The 13,113-nt window shown below is 38.7% G+C and overlaps 1 protein-coding gene across 2 annotated transcripts in view; it reads left to right on the top strand.

Moving 5' to 3' along the window:
• The window catches only part of ppp4r4 (protein phosphatase 4, regulatory subunit 4), a 167,445-nt gene that overhangs the window by 2,179 nt on the left and 152,153 nt on the right, over positions 1 to 13,113 (top strand). For both annotated transcript variants that reach the window (XM_078562179.1, XM_078562178.1), the window contains exon 2: positions 1,006 to 1,079. In XM_078562179.1, coding sequence (XP_078418305.1) covers positions 1,006 to 1,079 — 74 coding nt within the window. The remainder of the gene's footprint in view (positions 1 to 1,005; positions 1,080 to 13,113) is intronic.

Below are 13,113 nucleotides of genomic sequence, written 5' to 3'. Positions count from 1 at the left end.
CCAATGAAGTACTTTGAAGTTAGTCACTGTTGTAATGAAGAAACTGCAGCAGCCAATTTGCACACAGCAATTTGCTACAAACAGCAAATAATCTGTTTTTGTGATCTTGATTGAGGAATAAATATTGGCCAGGACACAGGGATTACTCCCTGCTGTTCTTTGTAAAAGATCCCATGGCACTATTTCATCCACCCGAACAGGCAGATGGGGGTCTCAGTTTAATGTCTCATCCAAAAGACAGCACCTCTGACACTGCAGCAATCCCTCAGTACTGCACTGGAGTGTCGGCCTTGATTTTTCTGTTCAAGCCCTGGAGTGGCACTTGAAACTAGAACCTTCTGACTCAGAGTTGAGAGCGGTACCAACTGAGCCAAAGAAATGCTAGCTTGCAGATCAAGACCTACATATTTAGCTGTGGACAAATTACTTAGGAAGTGTGACCGGGGCTGCAAACAAATGGAACATTGAGTTTAAAATCACACTTAAAAGTTGGGGTTGATTCAGGAAGATAGAGTTGCCATTTGATCCATCATAGCACTGGAAGAGCCAAGTTCACTGGTATCAGCTAGTGTTTTCCTATGCATTTCCCCCCTGACTTTCATTCTGGCTTGTGCTGTGATACTGTATTTAAATTATAATTTTCTTTCCAATGTAAAACTTAAATGGCTTCTCACTACTTTAATTAGTGACTCATCACTCTAAAGTAAACAAATTGCTACTTTGAACTGTGCTCACTCCTGACCAGTTCAGATTAATTGTATGTTCCTATATTAATGTATCACTGCTTCCTAACTATATAACATATAATATATATTAGATAGTTATCAATAAATTTGAAAAGTGATCTAATCTTGTATTTTGTCAACAATCACGCAATACTCAAGCTTTTCCATTGCAGTTTGATATCATCTGACACCCCCTTGATTGAACTTATCTTGTAATTTAATGACAACCATCTAGCCATTGCATATCTACTCCATTTTTAACATTTATTTACATTTGTAGACTCCAGAAGAGATAGAAAGATTGACAGTTGATGAAGAGCTCAATGATATTGAAAGAGCTGTCTACCTTCTCAGGTAGGTTATGAATTCCAATTTCCTAACGCTCTGGAAGAAAGGTGCAGTAATGTCTGAAATTGTGGTTGCAGCATGTTTTGAAAATGAATATTCTTAAGCAATATGTCAACCGTATTGAGATCACTTAGTTTTGAAAGATAACTTCCTGTTAGTTCTGTTTTGGTGACTCAAAAAAAAAATGTACCAAGTCTCCTCACCACTGTTTAGCTTTTCTATCCTTACAGGATAGATAATGAAATATATATTTAGCTCATTTTTGGTTCTCTGTTTCTTGGCTTTATCACTTCAGTATTTCAAGGCTTTTATTATTGTAATTCATACTTATAGGAAGGTGTATGGCAATGCTTCAGATCTAATTTGTTGTGTCTCTTTTATTCTCCCTCACTAGAAAGTTCCTAACTCCTGGGTTTGTACATCTAGTATGATGTTCTCCTGTCATGCATAGTGAAACTTGCACATCTGAATGCAGCGCCACTTGCTAATTTATCAATTGTAATATATTAATCTATGCAAGTTTAATTTGAAGTTTCACATTTATAATAATTCTAGAAGTTTTTTTTTAACCATTTGTCTATTTTTGATATTTTTTGTTGCATGTCCCACAAATTCAAATCTCTTATTCACTTGTTGGGCTACTATCATCGCCAATGAGGTTAAAACCTATGTCAGTCTGTCCCTTTGACTTATTTTCTCATTGGGTTACGAAATAGCATTGAATTGACGAGCTTTATTGGCAGGATTAAAAACTTTTAAAAAAAAGATTAGTTCTTTACTTTCTTACACTTTTCAATAATTGTTATCATCTTTGTTTGGTTCTTGCTTCTCAAGCTATAAATTACATGGCAGCCATAAAACCTGGCGTGCATTTTTTGTACGCTCACAATGTGCTAAGAAGCAAGCCCATCTTGAGCTTATTTGCACATTTGCTAAATTTGCTGTTCTTATTTTATACTTGTCTAGGGTTTGTGACATTCGTTATTTGCTGATGCTATTTCAATAACCTAGAAAGGAGACATGAGCAATTTGTTTCTCTGGTGACCCACAACTATTTATAACATTAAAGCCGACTTTTCTCCAAGCATACGAGCAAGCCATGTGTTCAGTGTGGCTTGAAAAACTGAATTTCAGTTAAGGTTCAAAATATCCTGCATAAGTACCTAAGATATTTTTGCCTGTTTTCTATCTGACTCTGTTGATTATAAACTGCTTTCTAAGTCACATCTTTGCAGATTCTCTGTCACTCAAGGTAGGTGCTCTCCAGGCTATTTAACTTGTGTTTTTAATTATTATTTTGCTCTAGTGTGCTGTTTACTTGCCTCTTCCTTCATATTGTAATTTTTTTTAGAGAAAATAATTTTTTTCAAAATGCTTATTTTCAGTTCTTTTACACTTGACAGATGAAAAGTTGTTTCAAGTTGCATTAATCAGTATGTTGCCAAAGTCAGAAGGAGGGCATCGGCAAATATTTTAAAGTGGTTATTTATATCAAACAGGCGATTCAAATGATTACTTCATGACAGCTAAGACTATGCTTTAACTTGCAAGCTTAGAAAAATTGCAATATAATAACATAAGAAATAAGAGCAGGAGTAAACCATACAGCCCCTCCAGCCTGCTCCGCTATTCAATAAGGTCATGGTTGAATGTTTACATCAACTTCGTTTTCCCGCCCTCTCTGCATATCCCTTTATCCCCTTAATGCTTAAAGATCTATTGATCTCGGACTAGAATATATTAATTGACAAAGCATCCACAACCCTCTTCGGTAGAGAGTTCTGAAGATTCATAATGAGTGAATAAATTTTTCCCTATCTCAGTCCTAAGTTGCAGACCCCCTATCCTCAGATTATACCAACAAGATCCAGACTCGCCAGGGTGACTGCCGCCTAAGAATTTCATATGAGATGTTTCAATGCTTCATGTTTCAATGAGATCAACTCTCAATCTCCTAAATGCCACAAAACATAGGGCCATTCTGCTCATAGGACAGCCCTCTCATCCCAGGAATCAATCTAGTGAACCTTTGTTACACCCCACCCAAGAGAAGTATATCTTCCCTTAGGTAAGGAGACCAGAACTGTACATAGTACTCATGGTGTGGTCTCATCAAAGTGCTATATAATTGCAGTAACATTTCCTTACTCTTATAGTCTAACCCCCTTGCAATAAAGGTCAGCATGCCATTTGCCTTCCTAATCGCTTGCTGTACTTGCATGTTAACCTTTTGTAAATTGTCTACAAGGACCCTTTGAATACCAACATATACTAGTCTCTTGCCTCTTAAAAACAATACTCTGCTTTAATAGTCTTTATCAAAGTGGATAATCTCACATTTAACCCCATTATACTCCATCTGACACTTCCGCCCAATCACAAAATCACTCCAATCTTTTTGCAGCCTCTTTATATCCCCTTAGTGCTTATTTTCCCACCCAGCTTTGTATTTTCAGCTGATTTGGATGCAGTAAATTGCTTTCCTCATTTAAATCATGATATAGATTGTAAGTAGCTGAGTTCCACTGCAACACGCCACTAATTACACCCTGCCACCCCAAAAATGACTTGTTTATTCTGATTTATTTCTGTCCATTAACAAATCTTTAATCCATGCTACTATTAGCCCCAGCCCAGTGAACTCTAATCTTGTGTAATAACCCTCGTGTGTAGCACCTAATTGAAGCCTTCTGAAAATCCAAATATATCACATGCACTGATTTCTCCCTTATCTATCCTGCTAGTTGCATCCTCAACTGTGGCTCAATTGATCGCACTCCTGCCTCTGAGTCAGAAAGCTGTGGCTTCAAGTTCTGCTCAAGAGTCTTGAGCGTAAGAATCTAGACTGACACTTGAGTGCAGTAATGAGAGAATGCTGAACTCTAGGTAGTGCCATCTTTCGGGTGAGACATTAGACCAAGGCTCTGTCTACTCTCTCAGGTGGAAGTAGAAGATCCCAGACATTGTTTCAAAGGAGAGCAGGGGAGTTATTGATGTCTTGACAAATATTTATCCCTCATCAACATCAGTAACGCAGATTATCTGGTCGTTATTACATTGCTATTTGTGGGAGTTTGAAGAGTGAAAATTAGTTGCTGCTTTTCCTACATTGCAAGTGACTACACTACAAATTGGCTGTAAAGTGCTTCAAGGCACCGTGAGGTCATGAAAGGTGCTGAATGAATGTAAGTTTTCCTTTCCTCTCTACCCACCTCAAAAGAAAAAAATTAATAAATTTGTTAGACACAATTTCCCTTTCATGGAGCTATGTTGGCTCTGCCTAATCATATGATTTTCCATTTGCTCTGTTGTCCTTAGGTTGTTGCATTTTCCCTACTACTGATGTTAAACTAACGGCCCTAAATTTCCCCTTTCCCTCCTTTCTTGCTACCTTCCAATTCATGGGGAACACTCTAGAACCTAGAAATTCTGGAAGATTAAAATCAATGTATCCATAATCTCTCTTTTAGAACTGGGTGCAGGCCATCGGACCCTGGGGTTGGCTTTCAGTCCTATTAATTTTTCCAGTACTTGTTCTTTACTGATATTAGTTACTTTAAGTTTCTCATTCTGATCAGACTCTTGGTTCACCACAATGTCCAATTCCTTCTTTGTGTGAAGACAGAAACAAAGTATTTGTTTGGCTTTGCTATTTCTTTATTCGCCATTATAATTTCTTCTGTCTCTGCCTGTAAGGGACCCATGTTTACTTTTGCTAATGTCCTCACTTTTACATACTTGTCCAAGCTCTTGCAACTTGTTTTTTTATATTTCTTGTTAGTTTACTCTTATATTATTTTCTTCCTCTTTATCAATTTCTAGGTCATCCTCTGATTTTTAAAATCCTCCCAATCCTTAGGCTTACTTTGGCAACATTGTAAGCCTGTTCCTTTGGTCTGACACTATTCTTAACTTCTCTGATTAGCCACGGTGTTACCATTTCTCCAGTTTTTCTTCCTGAAGAGATTTTGTTGAGAATAATGAATTATTCCTTTAAATGTTTGTAATCGCTTTTCTCCAATCATTTTGTCCAATTAATTTACCAATCTACCTCTGCCAACCTGCCTCTCATTTCATGTAATTGGCTTTGTTTAAATATAAGACCCCAGATTTGGACTTAACGATATCACTCTCAAACTTAATATGAAGTCCTACCATTACAATCACTCTTCCCCAGACAATTCTTTAATGTAAGACGTCTAATTGACCCTGTCTTATTACACAGTACTAGGTCTAAAGTAGCCTGTTTCTTAGTTGGTTTCTCACCATATTGTTCTAGATTTGATTGGCTATTTTGCCAATGATGTGACAATAATCACTTGATATCTATAAGTACTGCCTGTGCATAAATAAGTTTGGGTGAACAAGTTATCAAAGTATCTTTTTATCTACAAGTTGTAATATGATACAAATGACAAATGGTGTTCCAAGGCGGCACCCCTTCTTGGTTAGGATTATGTGATAAGTTGCTTGAGTAAAGTTTGTTAAAATTTACTTTTATTTATTTATACTGGTGGGAGATCAAATAATGTGATTTTGAATGAAGGTTTCTTTCTTGATATTAGCAAGAGTGAGTTTAGAGTTTTAAAAAATTTATTTGTCCATGAGATGTAATCATCACTGGCAAGTTCAGCATTTATTGTCTATCTCTAATTGCACATGAGAAGGTGGTAGTGAGTCACCTTCTCAAACTGATGCAGTCCATCTGGTGTAGGTATACCTACAGTGCTGTTGAGGTGGGGAGAGAGTTCCTGAATTTTGACCCAGTGGCAGAAGGAGCTGCAGTATTGTTCTAAGTCAGGATGGTGTGTGAGTTGGAGGGGGTCTTGCAGGTGTTGATGATCCCATGCGTCTGCTATTCTTGTCCTTCTGAGTGGTAGAGGTTTGGGTTAGGAAGGTGCTGTTGAAGGAGCCTTGGTGAGTTTTTGCAGTGCAACTTGTAGATTGTACACATGGCAGTCTCTGTGTGCTGGTGCTGAAGGCAGTGAATATTTGAGGTGGTGGATAGGGTGTCAAGCCAGCAGCTTTGTCTTAGATGGTGTTGAGCTTCTTGAATGTAGTTGGAGCTGCATTATTCCATCACAGTCCTGACTTGTGCCTTGTTGATGGTGTACACTTTGGGAAGTCATTAGTTGAGTTACTTGCTGCAAAATTCCTAGCTTCTGATCCGCTTTTGTAGCCACAGTATGAATATAGCTGGTCCAATTCCGTTTCTGATCAATGGTAACCCAAGATGTTGATGGTGAGGGATTTAGCAATGGTAATGCTGTTGAATGTCAAGTGTAGATGTTTAGATTCTCTCATGTTGGAGATGATCGTTGCCTGACACTGGTGCGAATGTCACTACATTGCAGGTGAAATTCACAATCTGTTCAGGATAATGACTGAATAGATGGAAAGTGGCATGGCAAAGTGCAGTGTGAGCGATTGGAGAAAGTGACCTGCTCAAAGAATGTGTTACATTGTGGAATTAATTCAAAGTTGTAATATTTTCTTACTGTTGACCATTTTTAGGACTTGCTCTATCAAAATTGATTCACTTAGGCTACATCTTTTTTTTCTTCAGTGCATTTTTGCAGCACGTATCAATAAGAAAGGTGTTGGGTTCCTTGATCCAGCATGTAATGTAATGTGATACTGAACCACGTGGGTAAGGCTGTTCCTAGCTCCAATCCCTGGTTTGTGCTGTTAACTGCTCTCAACTAGAATGATATTGGGCCCTGACACAAGTTCTCCATCACTGGGTTAAGGAAGAGGAAAAATTTGCTTGGTTTTCCGATTCTGACTGCTATCCATTGATGTTTGCTGAAAAATTCACTTTGGTGGATGTCTGGCAAGGATAGAATCAAGCTTAGCAATGATCACTCTGTCGAACACACGTGGTCACTTGGATAACCCAGGAGAGTGCTGTTAAAGCTTTTCCAGTATCTTCATAATCTTTCAAAAAGGAGAGAAAATTGAAATGGAAAAAAGAAGACATTTTACAAATTATTAAAGGATTGTAATACAGACAGTTTGTGTTATACCGAGGAAGCCTTATTTGTATTGAATAGATTTGTCATGACCACATTATTGCGTTGCACCTTCACCAAGTTGAAAAATAATGTGAATGATCAAATGCAATGATGGCTTGTTGATCACTGATTTTCTATAATGCCCAAAGCCCTGTAACTAATGCTGACCAAAGCCTTTGCATGTTTTTGAATAGGTGATCAAAAGGAATGGCTTTTGACCATTCTCACCATTGAATGATCATTTAACTGTTGTCTTGGAAAAGTTGCAGCTGACTTATATTTTTAAAGTTCGTTTTACTGTTAAAGCATTAAATTCTGAGCAGTTGCAAAGATTGATTGACAGAATTAGAATAGAATAATCCCTTTATGTTTGACTCCTCATTTCTCATTAGCTTATCTTAATCACTATTTCACTAACATGACAGATCTGACAAAGCTGGTAACTAGTTAACCGAATATTAATGCTATGCCAATTGTGCAGTAATTATAGGTTGCAACAAAAGACAATGAATACAGCCTCGATTCCAATGATTTGTGTGCAGAACAGATTTCTGATATAATAACAGTTTCATAATTTAGTTTTAGCATTTGTAATTTTGAACATTATTTTTCCCCTGTAAGTAAGACTTTTGGTTTTAATTCTTGCAAAAGTGTTGCAAAGTAAGGACATCCCAAAGGATATTTACTTTGTTTATATGCTAAGTAAAGTCATTATAACATTTGTCTTGGCATTGACAAGCATGTTACTTCAAGTCTATATTGTAAATGATGTTTCTCCGCTTGGTTAATTCTTTTGAGGCTAGTTTGAAGTTTCAGGAAGAGGTGATGCATATACTCATATAAAAAGGATGGGGAATATTTTTGGGGAAATCAACATACCTAGGCTGAGGATAGGTAGTTTGATTGGCGATAGATATGAAAATGGGGAAAATAACAATTCAGTTGGCCTGAGTTTATACCTGATTGCACAGGGTATGATTATAGTAATTGAATATTCTCCTTGGCACCTCCCAATACGTACTCACTCTATAGCACAATAGTTTATATGTTTATAACACAGAAGTACATCATTCAACCCATAAAAATGCTGAGCCTTTGGAGAATTCCAAAATCAATCCCAAAGTTCTGTTTTCTTCTGATCACCTTGTATCTTCCTCTGGTTCAAATGCTCTACTATGTACATGTTTATGGTAGTATGTTTTGGTTGTTTCACGGAATTCATTTCGGAGTACTGCTTCTACAGAGTACTTAAGTCAGGAATTTAATGCAGTGAGGGAAGAGGTGCTGTTCTGGTACTTTAAAGAGAAAGGAGTGGTCTAAGAGAGGGAGCGAGAGACAGTGGTTTAGAGGCATTGACTAGGTGGTTAGTCTGAATTTTACGTTTTTTTTCCCATAAACTGGGGCAGTAGTTTAAACTAGGATTAGGGAGGCATAAGTATTAAATTTATAGCTTAAGTTGTTAAACTACTTAACATTATTACAAATAATTGTTGAATGATGTTTCAAACTTAAAAACCTAATTAATTAAGTTAAGTAAAATAGAGATGGCAGGGTGATGTGTGTTAGAGCTGTAGCCTGTGGAAGCTGGTGGACACTAGTGCGATGAACAACAACCACATCTGTAGTTAGCATCTGCAGCTTGAGGAACATTGGCTCAGAGTTTATCAGCTGGAGCCCAAGGTTCAGGCACTGCAATGCATCAGGGAGGTAGAAAGTTACCTGTACACTTGATCCAGGAGCCAGTCACACCTCTTGGGTTAAATACTTCTGATTTGGCCAGTGAGTGGGAACAGGATGGTATGACGAGTGAAGTAGGTAAGGGGATCTAGAAGGTAGCACTGGAGGAGCCTCAGCCCTTCCACTTGCCCACATATACAAGGTCCTTACAGCCTGTGTGGGTGAGAGCAGGGACTACAGGGAGGAAGAGCAAACTCAATGCAGCATTGTGGAACAGGGGACCATTCAAGTTGATGGAGTGAAAAGGAATGGTATTGCAGTCGGGGACAGTATAATTAGGGGAATAGATACTCTTCTCTGCAGCCCAGCGTGAGAATCCCTGCATGGTGCTAGGGTTAAGGACATCTCTTTAGGGCTAGAGAGGAACTTGGAATCAAAGGGGAAGGATCAGTTGTTGTGGTCCACTGAGGTACCAATGCTGTAGGTAGAACTAAGAGCCTCTGCTAAAGAAGTAGCTGGGGGCTAAATCAAAAAGCAGAACCACAGAGGTGGTAATCTCTCGATTACTACCTGAGCCATAAGCAAATTGGCACCCCCAGCAAAGCTGTTTCAGCTGCAACACTGGCATCTACCCAAAAATACAGAAAATTGTCCAGGAATGTCCTGTCTACAAAAAGCAGGACAAATTCAATCTGACCAATTACCATTCCATCAGTCTCCACTCAATCATCAGCAAAGTGATGGAATATGTTGTCACTGATGCTATCAAGAAAGGAGGGAAACAGAAAGCAGGAAACTATAGGCCAGTTAGCATAACACCTGTTATTGGAAAAAATGTTTGAGTCCATTTTAAAGAGGTAGTAACAGGACATTTAGGTAATCATCATAAAATCAAGCAGAGTCAAGTGTGGTTTTATGAATGGAAAAATGTTTGATAAATTTATTAGAGTTCTTTGAGGGTGTAACAAGCAGGGTGGATAAAGGGGAGTCATTAGATGTAGTGCCTTTGGATTTTCAAAAGGCATTCAATAAGGTGCTGCATAAATGTTTACAAGATAATAGCTCATGGTGCTGAGGGTAATAACACACAACTGAGTTGGAATAAATGGGTAATTTTCAGGTTGGCAAATTGTCACAAATGGGGTGCCATAGGGTTCAGTGCTGGGACCTCCAGTATTTAGAATCTATATTAATGATTTGGGTGAAAGGACTGAGTGGATTACATAGAATGGCGTGAAATTAACATCACAGAAACAGGCCATTTGGCCCAACCGAACTATCTCCCATCTTTTCTCATCTGAATCTACCATCAAAACCATGGCCAGAAACTTACCTATGTCAGGTGGCCTGGGCGGGAGCAGGCGCGGAGCCGATCGCTACCTGCGATTGGCTGTGCGTCGTCATTTTACGTGGGCAGGCCAATTAAGGCCTGCCCAGCGTGACGCGCAGCTAGTAGTGCTCAGCACTACCTGTGCGGGCAGGGGGAGGAGGAAGAGTCAAGGCTGCCTCGGAGATTAAGTTGATAAAAAAAAATTGTTACAAATAAAGTATAAAATTATTTAAACATGTCTCCTCATGTGTCAGTGTCACATGAGCTGGGACATGTTTTTATATTTAGGAAAATTTTTTCATTTCATTAATAAAAACTTTAGGAAACCTCATCCAGCTCGTGGATGAGGTTTCCTAAAAAACACGAAAGCTGCTTGGGCTCTTCACCTGCCTGCCAACCTTAAGGTTGGACGGGCAGCGTTGCAAACAACTTTAATTGGTTTTTTAATGGCCTTAATAGACCGAACAAAATATCTAAATGACGTTGGGGCGCACGCCCGATGTCATCGTGCGTCATTTTGCGTGTCGGCATATCGGGCCCCCACATGCTGACGGCAATACTCTGGCCCATTTATTCCCTTCTCCCTCATATGCTTGTCTATACTATTTGCTTTAACCACGCCATGTGGTTGAGAGTTCCACATTCTTACCACTGTTTGGGTAGAGAGGTTTCTCCTGCATTCCCTGTTGGATTTCCTGGTGACTACCTTATATTAATGGCCTCTAGTTATGCTCTTTCCCACAAAAGGAAACATTCCCCACCCACCTGGTGTCCACTCAATCAAAACTTTTCATAATTTTAAAGACCTCTATGCGGTTTTCTCTCTTGGGGAAAAAAAGCCTGATAGAAGAGACCCAGTCTATCGGTCCTTACACCCGTGCACTTCTAGTGTGATCCTTGTTAATCTTCTCTGCACCCTCCACATGCCTCTCTATCAATTTTATAATATGGTAACCAGAACTGCACACACTATTCTAAAGTGTGGTCTAACCAAGGTTCGACACAGGTTTAGCATAAAACCCCTACTTTTCGATTCTATCCCTCTAGAAATAAAGCCTAGTGCTTCATTTGCTTTTTTATGGCCATGCTAACCTGTTGCATAATTTTTAATGATTGGTATATATGTATTCCAAGACTCCTTTGTTCCTCTGCCCCATCCAGACTTTCATCTTACATTTTAGTAAGACAACTAGGTATGACCTCACATTTATTTGTGTTGAACTTCATTTGACAGTTATTTTCCCATTCTGGAAGTTTCTTAATGTCCTTCTGTAATTTGTTGCAGTCCTCCTCAGTATAGAGTATCCCCCCATTTGTGTCATTTGCAAATTTAAAAATTTTGTGTGTTTTGATTTCCGAATTGTTAATATAAATTGTGAACAGCAGTGATTCCAACATTGGTCCTTGTGGAACACCACTTTCCCACCTTCTGCCAGTCTGAATAACTGCCCTTTACTCTCACCCTCTGCTTTCTGTCTTGAAGCCAGCTAGCAATCCATTCTGTCACTTGTCCCCTAACCCCAATTCTCTGACCTTAGTTTACTATGGAACACTTTATTGAATGCATTTGAAAATCCAGGTAAATTAAATCTACTGCATTACTATTGTTTACTTTCTTTGTTACTACCTCCAAAAATTCAATAATGTTGGTCAAGCAAGGTTCTTGCTTTTAAAATCAGTGTAGATTGCTCATCATTGTATTTCTAGTCTCCCCTTTAGTAGGAATTCCTTTATTTTTCCTGCTACTGATGTTAAGACATCAGGACCTATAATTCCCTGGATATGTTCTGTTTACCCCCTCACTCCCTTAAATATAGGAATTACATTAGCCTTTCACTAGTCCACTGACACTACACTTCTAAAGAATGATTAAATATGAGTAGTAATGCCTCTTATCTCTTTCCTAGGTTCTTTTAAAATATGTGGATGCAATCCATCCAGACCAGGGGCTTTATCATCTTTGAGTTTTAGTTTTTTTCAGTTGTATTGTGTAAAATTTACTGATGATACAAACATAGGCGGCAAAGCAAGTTGTGAGAAGGGCATAAAGTCTGCAAAGGGATATAGATATATAGGTTAAGGGAGTGAGCAAAAAACTTGGCAGAGGGAGCATAATGTGGGAAAATGTGAGGTTTTCCACTTTGGTAGGAAGAATAGAAAAGCAGAATATTAAAATGGAGAGAGATTACAGAATGCTGTGGTGCAGAGCTATATGGGTGTCCTCATACTTGAATCATAAGTTGGCATGCAGTTACAGCAAGTGATTAGGAGGACAAATTGAATTATGGCCTTTGTTGCAAGGGGGTGGAGTATAAAAGTAGGGAAATATTGCTATAACTGTACAGGGTGTTGGTGAGACCACACGTGGAGTAATGTGTACAGTTTTGGCCTCCTTGTTTCAGGAGGTATATATTTGCATTGAAGGCAATTCAGAGAAGGTTCACTAGGTTGATTTTTGGGATGAAGGGGTTGTCTTGTGAGGAAAGGTTGAGCAGGTTGGGTCTATATTCATTGGAGTTTAGAAGAATGAGAGGTGACTTTATTGAAACATATAAGATTCTTAGGGGACTTAACAAGGTAGATGCTGAGGATATTTCTCCTCTAGCATTCGGGGACACAGTTTCAGAATAGGGGGTCTCCTATTTGAGACAGAGATCAGGGGACCTTTTCTCTCGGAGGGTTGTTATCTTTGGAATTGTCTGCCCAGAGAGCAGTGGAGGCTGGATCATTGAATATATTCAAGGCTGAGTTAGACAGATTTTTGATCCACAAGGATTATGAGGTACAGGCAGGAAAATGGAGTTGAGGCTGCGATCAGATCAGCCATGTTCTTGTTGAATGGTGGAGCAGACTCAGCAGGCTGAATGGCCTACTCCTCCTATTTCTTATGTCATTACGTTAGAATTCATTTTTTTTAATACAACTTCAAAAGTGTAGTGCAGCCTTTTGCAGCTAAGTTCGAAAACCTGGTGTTTAATATAGTTTAGAACCTATTTGGTTCTTGTCTTATGTTAATATT

Source organism: Cetorhinus maximus, chromosome 18 (genome assembly GCF_964194155.1).
Source record: "Cetorhinus maximus chromosome 18, sCetMax3.hap1.1, whole genome shotgun sequence".
NCBI classification, from domain to species: Eukaryota; Metazoa; Chordata; class Chondrichthyes; order Lamniformes; family Cetorhinidae; genus Cetorhinus; species Cetorhinus maximus.
Note: the sequence above shows the minus strand (reverse complement) of the source record. Positions and strands in the feature narration are given on the sequence as shown.